The sequence below is a fragment of the Cystoisospora suis genome, assembly GCF_002600585.1.
Source record: "Cystoisospora suis strain Wien I chromosome Unknown contig_2361, whole genome shotgun sequence".
Classification (NCBI taxonomy): domain Eukaryota; phylum Apicomplexa; class Conoidasida; order Eucoccidiorida; family Sarcocystidae; genus Cystoisospora; species Cystoisospora suis.
The window spans coordinates 16,362-25,209 of NW_027155160.1; the positions used below are offsets into that span (position 1 = coordinate 16,362).

At 48.9% G+C, this 8,848-nt stretch overlaps 2 protein-coding genes across 2 annotated transcripts; one reads left to right on the plus strand and one right to left on the minus strand.

The window, feature by feature from the left end:
- Window positions 1–897: 897 nt before the first annotated feature.
- On the minus strand, window positions 898–8,015 carry CSUI_004928 (rna polymerase iii rpc4). Its single transcript, XM_068065109.1, has 7 exons — window positions 7,983–8,015; window positions 6,859–7,053; window positions 5,509–6,032; window positions 4,278–4,697; window positions 3,254–3,468; window positions 1,869–2,490; window positions 898–1,228 (listed from the first exon to the last, which is right to left on the minus strand). Exons 2-7 carry the CDS (start codon window positions 7,016–7,018, stop codon window positions 1,112–1,114), a joined length of 2,058 nt encoding a protein of 685 aa, XP_067922913.1. The 5' UTR covers window positions 7,019–7,053; window positions 7,983–8,015; the 3' UTR covers window positions 898–1,111.
- Window positions 8,016–8,042: 27 nt separating this feature from the next.
- CSUI_004929 (uncharacterized protein) lies at window positions 8,043–8,648 on the plus strand. Its single transcript, XM_068065110.1, has one exon. The coding sequence runs from the start codon at window positions 8,114–8,116 to the stop codon at window positions 8,408–8,410; it is 297 nt and encodes a 98-aa protein (XP_067922914.1). The 5' UTR covers window positions 8,043–8,113; the 3' UTR covers window positions 8,411–8,648.
- The last annotated feature ends 200 nt before the right edge of the window (window positions 8,649–8,848 follow it).

Here is an 8,848-nt window from a genome sequence, read left to right on the forward strand (position 1 = left end):
TTATGTGGCCGGGTGTACGCAGCATAGCAAGACTTGTCGATGAGCAAGAGGAAGCTGCTATTATGCGGAGGGGGGCACCATAAAACCTATTCCCTACCCGCTTGGGGTACGCGACTTCGGGTCTTCTTCGCAGTCACGATCCGCAGTCCAACACCGCGGCGCTTCCGCAGATCTAGGCGGCGAGGATGCGCCAGCTGCCACTATCGAAGAGAAGCCCGTAACAGCGACTTCGCTTTATCAAAAGCCACAGATCGACGGCGGTTTCGAGCCGTGAGGGGGGTCTATCCTAAATCAAAGAGCACTAAAAGATATAACCCAGCTTCAAAGTCCGCTGCTACGGCCGCACGTCCAGACACACTGTACTCCGGGAGACAGGCTGACAGAGGAGGTGCTTCGGAGACACGAGCGCTGTTTCGCATACCGTACCAGCAAAAAGCTTTGTTCGCTTTAGACTAGACTGAGAGTGACTACGCTGCAGTATTTCTACGAAGCTCTACCACTACAAAAGGCGAACAGTATATTGTGCACCCCGGTTCTACACGTATCAGAACGTAACCTGAAATGGCCACCACAGGTTTCTTCTCCGTCACCACAGTCAGATCAAAAGCCGTGTCAAAGCTCGGGGCAGCTCGAGTCCGTAGGCTACGTGTCTCCTCTCTGGGCTGTCCCGGAAGCTGAAAACCTGCCTGGACTACTCGAAAAATTTCCTCCGAACAGCTTAGTGATTTTAGTCTGTTTCTCAAAAACTGAGGTGGCGGCCAAAGGTGCGGTGTTTTTTTCTGGTCACTGCAGCCAATCGTCTGTACTTGAATTCGCAAGTCTCGCAGCCGCTGCCACGAGATGTATAGCCGGAAAAAACACAAGTCAAAAAAAGATGTGCCGGGATTCCCACCCGGCAACCCGCCAAGAGCACCACCGTGACGGCTACTGCATTGAACTTGAACAGATTCATCCGTTGGGCAAGCAGAACGCATGTAAAACGAAACAATAGCCAATCTCTCCCGGATGGAGATCAGTGTCGCCGGTCACTTCAAAATGAAACGAAGTCGCCTCTTCTTTGTCGCACTGAAGCAGCGACATCGGCAGTGGCAAGCAGACCAAAGTCCCATCCTCAGGCCGATGCCACCGAGCGAAGACAGCGACGGATGTCTGGGGCAATCACCATCCGTTTACTGCAACGGCCTAGGAAGACGAACTCAGACGTATCCTCCACTAAGCATCCTACCTCCTGCGAGACATCAGAAAGAGACATCCGTTCACTCATTTTGATCCACCTAGGCTACGCCTTGCACTTGTCCTGTCACCCGTAAAGTATCTACTCGTGACTACAGATAGGCTGTATGTACCCCCTCTTAAGTTGCGTGGGCTTTTATGGGCACTTGAGCACGGCTAAGTGCATCCGGATCAAGTCCAGTCCCCAGCTGCATTTGACGATGGCTCTCTAGAAACACTTTTCTGGTTGCATGAATGGCTGGTTTAACAAGAGAACGCGTAAGACTGAAGTAGCTATGCAGCTCAGTTCCACATAAATTCACAGGGCAGACCGGCGGCTGGCTACCCCTAATCCCGGGCATGAGCCACAAGTAGGTGCAAACGTGTGTGTACAACGATGTCCTGGGTTAAAATGAGCGACATCACTGGATCCGATACAGGGAGAGGATGAAGCTTGCTGTTGCCGTCCAGGCAAATAGGGATTCTTTACAGTAAGATTGCCGTAGTAATGGTGTCCGCTTCTACTGTCCACGACATAGCATTTCATATTCACTTACACATTTCAGTCCACCTGCTTCCGCCTAGAGGGAAAGAACACGAGGGACGTACGTACATTCACTTGATTCTCTGAGCCATGCAATACGTCCGTCCCTCACCTGAGCAAAGGTACATTCAGAGCCAACGTTGACCTCAAAGCAAATACCAGCATCTTCATCGTCTCGCGGTGTTGTTTTTGTTGTCCTTTTCTCTTTCGTCTTTCCATTGCAATCTTCTCCCATAACCACGTCATCCTTTGAATCCCCTGTCGTTCTCTCTTCTAGGTTCTTCTCCCTCTCTCCACCTCCATTCTCTGTATCGTCACCAGAGGCTGCGGTCTCCTTCTTCTTCTGACATAACAAGCGTAGCTCCACTCTTCCGCTACGATGTACTAACAGCTTTCCTATACGCCCCTCTGGTAAGGACGGAAGAGGTAAAGCAGGTGATGGACCTAGAGGAGCTGCAGGCGGTTCCCTCGATCCTCGATTCGCACCAATGCCTTTCTTGGCTCCCCCGGCTGCCCCGGCCGCATTCTCTTTCGTCTCGTCTTTGCCGCCACCTCTTTTCTTATCGGCTGAGCTTGAGCTATTACAGTCGCTTGTGTGTTTTGCCTTGTCGGATCTTTCTTTCTCATCCCCCTCACCTGCATTAGCTCTTGATGCACGAGCCTGTCGAGCTTCTTCCATAGCTTGTCGATCCATGGGAGGAAAGAGAAACGGAAGGCAGATATGAAGGAAATCCCTGGACAGACAAAGACAAAGAGAGCAGAGAGGAACACATTAGATACAAGCTCACGGGAATATGTCACGAGCTTCATCTCCAGATATCTTTTTTTCCCCTGTCCGCATACATAAGCACAGCGAATACTCGACGACTTCACAGAGAGATCAATCTGTTATGACGGGACGGTAGTTCTTAACGACCGGCAGGCAACATAGCCTTAGGGGTCTGGACACACGAGGCTCTTGTCAGCGTGTATGGAGTCGTTTGCAAAGAATGTTCAGATCCAAATAGATGGTCCGAGAAGTACTCCCTTCACCAAGGTGAAGATTAGTAGCTGCCTTGGGAGGAGAATCAGCCACATGGAGCTTGATGTAGCTCTAACGCCTAAGGAGGGCAGGGGCAACGAGGAATGCGACACGCCGCGCACCCACGCGCTTGGTGAAACTGAGTGCGATAGCCTCCTGTCTTTACACGACTAAGCAACAGAAGAAGAGACGCAAACAGCACGGAAGACGGGGATGTATCGCAGGACTCAGAGGGCATTAAGTACGTATATATTCACACTTACTCGTAGTCCATAAAGACGAGATTTTCTAGGTAAATTAGAGAGACAGATACATATTTGTATGCATAGATGTATGTAAGAAAGCAGCAGGATCTGCATCGACCCGAGTATTCCAGCCAAGTGTAATGGCACGAGCTCTATCTTGGCTTTGTCAGATACAGACTTATGCCATCTCCTGGTGAAGGCGCACACATACATCACCTCTCAGCAACTTACGTTCCTTTCCCTGATTGTTCGTCTTCTGCGAGCTCCCAAGTATCAGTGAACTTTCCATCCTTTTTCGCGTCCTGATCGTCGTTGACCAGGAGTAAACCTGCAGCAAATCGATTCGATTCTTCGACATGACGGGCAGTCGGTCTTCGGCTAGTTCTTCTATCTGGTCGACGTTCTCCTATACTTCCTGAATGCCCTCCACATGGTCCTCCTGGCGGCTAGAAATGCATAATAAGAAAAACGGAGTAAATAGATGTGAAGGGTAGAATCATGTAGTGAGAGGTGGAATGTGAATAGATAAGCTTGTGCTCAGTTTCTCCTACGAACTCGGGACAGCAACAAAGACTAAAACAGAGACTGACATTCACTCTCACAGACAAGAAAAAGGTAACTGATGGACTAAGATATCGTTTGTCATGGAAACATGCTAGATAGATAGATAAAGACATTGCAGGTAAACAGACAGAATAAGATACGTAGAAGGATAGACAGACTAAAGACAGACAGACAGGTAGATAAATTGAAGACGGATAGATGGGTAGATAGATACGTAGGTAACGTTGTCAGTAAAAAACGTACATAGAAACATGGAGTTTCAATAGAAAGATAGCTATAGCATACTGAAAACAGCGGGATCATTTTGACAGGGAGTCTCCACTGCCATGATCTCTTGAGATTTCTCGTGTGGACGAAGATGCCACGCCTTATATCTTCCTCAAGTGTGCTGGTTTATCCAATTTATTTCTCCAGTCTCAGAAGAGAAGATGTGTGATAGAGAGAGGAGATGTTGCACTCGACATCTCTTCTCAGACTACAGGCTTTTGTGTAGACATATACATTCATAGTAAGATATACACCAGAGACACCTTATATAGAGCATCCGGCACCCAAACTATCTCTCAGCGTCATTCTCTAATAGTCGAACCTTTGTCTAGCACCACTCAGTTCCTACAACACTATATCAGTATTTCGCATCTTTCCTCTTCTGCGAGGCTCCGGAGATGATTTTCATGTGTCCTTTCCTTACCTCTCTTTTTCTTCCATGTCCCTGCGTTTCATCCTCGTCAACGTCGTCATCTTCCCTGACAACAAAAGGAAGGCTGACAGGTGTATAGGCACCCCCGAGATTACTGCTGTTGTCGTCCTTATTATCAGGATCATCATCTCCCCCACCGCATCCGATCCAAGAGATTTCCATAAGTTTCCTCGACTTCTTGCGGCCATCCTTAGCGAGTTTTTGCTGCTGCATCAGTCTTAAATTACTCTCACGGATAGCTGCTGGAGATACCATATGAAGTAAAGGTCGCCTCATCATATGACTTCCCCCGCCTAAGCCAGGCGTGCCGCCTCCTGGTGTAGGAGACGAGCCTTGAGATCCTACGCCTCCTGGGTACATGCCAGGAAACGGTCGATTGAAAGGAGGACTCCGGCCATCTCTTCCTGCGTTCTGAAGACGAGGGAGAGGAAAAGAACGAAAGAGTGAGAAAGAAAGAAAGAAACTAGGAGAAACGCGGGACTCTAACTCATTCGTCTGTCCAAAGAAGCAACATCTTTCTCTAGTGGGAGGTTGTGTTCTAATGTCTTGTTGCTTTCTCGCCAAGTGTAAGACGGCTTATGTCTTTGTCTCAAACAGATTCACCGCTCACAAGACATTCCTCCTTAGTGGAGACCTCTTCCCCATGACGGTTATCATAGCTCTGAGGAGGACGCTCCACTGGATTCCTGACTCCCGTCTTCCGTAGTCTGCCTTATATACATGTATATACCAAGCCTCACTGGGGACAGAAGACAGTAAACGTACATGTAAGATCGCCTAGCAGCGAGGCAATACGCTGAAAGCAGAAAATCTTGGAGTACTCTATATGTGCTATTCACAGTCATATCTTTCCAGGAAGAACCTCATGTCCTTTCGTTCATACAGTCTCTCTATGGGCAGGAAAAAAGTCCAAGGGCTGAGATTTTGTTCGGTTGGACAGGTGGTTGATGTAGTATACGAAGATGTCTATATGTGGTCGCCTCCTACGTGTCTGAAGATCTCGCTTTTTGCGCAGAATCCAAGCAGCATGCCATCTGGTACTCATACAACTGGTCAAAATGAGTGAGAAGGAAGATAGACCTGGCTCCACATATATATATATATACCTATCTGTAATCAGCATGAAAGACAATAGGTCGATACTACGAAACGCCATATGTTCATATGTTAAATATGAAGGATCGAAGAAAGCCATGGCGGAAACCCTTCCTCTTGGACTAACCGTGACTCCTTTAAGAACAGTGTGGTCCAGAGATCTAAGAAGGAATGCGTTTAGATTCGATTTCTTATGTCCATCTCCTCCTATAACTTCCTTCTTCACTCCTTCTTCCTTGTTTCCTTTCTTATCATCTCCTCCAAGTTCTCTTAGAGGACTTGTGGTTTGTGCTCGATGAAGAGTTCCAAGATTTGGGACGAACTTGCGGGAAGCAGGAGCTGTCGAGCTCGAGGACGTCAGTCCATAGGTTCTCTCTGTCTTGATGCCTGCAGGGGTCAGGATACTCCTTGAGGGAGAAGTAGTAGGAGGAGAAAGATGATGACCTGTGGGTGGAGGAGAGGTCGTAGGAGTCCCAGCAGATTGAGAGAGAGAAAGAGAAGATGCGTAGGGCGGAGAGTTCAGACCTCCAGTCTGGCACGTAGAAGAAGAAAGCGAAGGCGCGCTAAGAGGTGTTGCCCCTGCTATCCGCCGATGGCCATAGAACTGCATAGAGAGAGGAGTATTGTACGAAAAGGTTGTCCGGAGCGCGACTGAGGAAGAAAAGCACGAGCAAGAGAAAGATAGAAACACGTGAACACAAGAAACTACGAAACAAACAACAATCAGATGACATAGTATAGACACATACACATGTATACACATACATATCTGGGCGTGAATATGAGTACTATACGAGGGGTAGAAGTTGCGAACCTCCTGTATTTGATATTTAACCCTCCAACACTCAATGATAGAAGAACTCTTTCCTTGCCTAGTCGTCTGGTTTTCGTTTTACATAGACACAAGGGACCCAGGCGATCTACTCATCTGGCTGTTGTTGATGTATCGGACGAACCGGAAGCAAACTTGGGCACAGACGGAGATATAGCGTTAGTGGTGAAGAGACAAAGTTACTATATTGAGTACTCCGCGGGGGGAGGCTCGTACGGGATCGTAAGCGTCGTATTATTGCGAGTAGACTCCGAATGTGTATGCCTTTGTATTGAATGCGTTTCCTGTCTGAAGACAAGTGTCCAGGCGAAGTCTTCAAGAACGTTTCAGGCTTAGAAAACTCAGGAGCTTGAAGGCCTCCATCTTGCGTGGGAGATAGACGTCTTGGCAAGAAAAATTCTTGTGTGAGAGCAGCGATGAAGAGGACGGAGGAGTTTCCGGAGAGAGTGAAGGAGCGAGCCTTCTGTGTACAGTCGTAGTTCTATTTCGCTTCACTCATACAGCATACATGAGTAAGCCTTGTACGTAACAAGATTGGTGCAGATCAACACATACACAAACGTCTGTATAGCTGGATACATACGTACACGTAGAGATACGGAATAAGACAACCGATTGAAGATCTTTCTCTCACTCGATACTCACGTGGTGTCTGCCCTCCGTCATTGGAGATAGCCTCTGCTTTGATTCGTTTGAGGGATTTCTGGGCTCCAAGTTCTGATCCTGGTGGACCGCTTGAGGAGAAAGAACTTCCTCCTGAGGAGCCAGACGGGTGTTGCTCTGCTGTATCTCGTCGTGACTCCATGGCTGGTGGGCTGGAAGACGATCAGGAAAGGGAATCTAGTAGGAGAAAACACCAGGAGGAAGAGGCTGTAAAGCTTATGCGATGTCTTAGGGAAGACAGGGAGAAGAATACCCCATGTTATATGTGTAATGTAAAACAACGGGAAGACGAGACGGAAAGAGGAAGCCAACGCCAAAGAAGTAGTTTCTTCTGGAGGAGTCACGGGCACACGAGATCTCTCTTACATTCACAACTTCTCTATCGCACTAGGAGACCATAGAGGACAAGGGAAGAAAACCGGAAGGACCGAACAACTCAAAGAAGAAAAGCAGCAGTCGGGAAGACTACGAAGAACGGGTGGAGAAAGCACGGAGAATAAGTAGGGAGAATAGAAGAAACGCGGCTTGCGCTTCTCAGCAGGGGTCTTCACAAAGGCGGGAAGGGATTGTATAGGATGCGATTCCCAGCAGCGAGAAAGATCCCAGTTACTGCACTTTATGAATCGCTGGTGTACATACGCGTTTATCCGATTTGACTGGCCACATCGCACGTGTGTCTTGTGGTGGCACTACCAACATGAACAGCGGGGAACTCCAGGGAGGAAGCACCTATTGGCAAGTGGAAACACAGAAGGAGCTAGAACGCGGAAAGGGAAACAAGAAAAGAAGGTACATAAGAGGCCGTTCAGAAAGAAGATGGCCTGCCCTGCTCGCGGGACAGAAAGAGCCAAGGACAGGAAACGTCAGGGCTCCTGATCAAGACAAGCCTCACACGAGTAAGAAGGCGTCGTACGGAGTCTCACGGAGAAACTGCATATGAAGGCGAATCGCTTTTGAGGTTGCAGAAAGGTGAGAAGGGAAAGCAACGGAGTAATTTGATCAAGCGACAGATTGTCAAGGCTAGCTTGCATCGGCGTACTTGCACTGTGGGGCGGCTGAATGCATCGACAGTCAGCCACGAGACATCTGGATTGTGATGTACTTACACCTGGTTTTCTCTTTGCTCCCGCGAGAACGCTACAGTTCCTGCGAATGTTCGCCTAAAAGGGGGGGACATGTCATATAGGGATACGCTGGCTATCTGGGTTGCCATCCGTTGTTCTGGTCCAAGAGTAGCATGATTTTCTCACCTGTCTCCCTTCTTACTCCCGCCAGGCCGCGGTGCCGCCCCGGCCGCGAAAAGGGGGACCGCCTGGCCCCCTTCAAACAGTGTCCTGCATCTGACCAATCAGAGACTTTTGGCTTCGCGTGGAGAAGCCAACTCTTACCCGGTGATTCCAGAGATCTTCAAATTAAGCGTGATATATCACACTTTAAGGAGAGCTACTATTGTATGTCAGAAGGCAATCGGCCCCCGACAGGCACTTCGGGTTGTATTCACAAGGTTTCTTTCGAAGCGTGTAGACGAGTATGAGTTTGCGATCTTCATGGAGTCTCCTTCCAGCCGAATCCGGTAGCCTGTGTCGGAACTCTCTTGCATATGCCGAGAGTCTTCCGTTCCCCTGTTCTGCGCCACGGTGACGGGTGAGAACGACCCCGGCCTCTCCTGGCCTCTAATGCTGCGGCTTCGCCGACAAGGATGGATTATAGCATCACCACCAGTTCTCACAGGAAGGCGGCTAGCAGTTCAGTGCGGCGGCGAAGAAAGACAGACAAAGAAACACACATGTTTAATGCCGCGACAAGGAGCCGCTGCGTGATCAGGCCCCGGTATGAGCTGTCCTTTTTTTTCACGTCCCCGAAGTCTTTGGTTTTGCGTATCGACACCCCAACTATCAGAAGTCCCTACCGTTATCTTGCCGGTCCTACCAAGTTCTTCTGACAGGTGTGTTCCGGAGGTCAGCTGGCCCCC

Bases quoted from the DNA above. Each gene is read 5' to 3' on its own strand.
- CSUI_004928 (XM_068065109.1), bottom strand. From the start codon at position 7,018: ATGGAGTCACGACGAGATACAGCAGAGCAACACCCGTCTGGCTCCTCA. The intron at 6,033-6,858 runs GTGAGTATCGAG...TTTCTTCCTCAG, and splicing joins TGACGGAGGGCAGACACCAC to TCGCGCTCCGGACAACCTTT. The intron at 3,469-4,277 runs GTAAGGAAAGGA...ATGCATTTCTAG, and splicing joins GACATGGAAGAAAAAGAGAG to CCGCCAGGAGGACCATGTGG.
- CSUI_004929 (XM_068065110.1), top strand. From the start codon at position 8,114: ATGATTTTCTCACCTGTCTCCCTTCTTACTCCCGCCAGGCCGCGGTGC.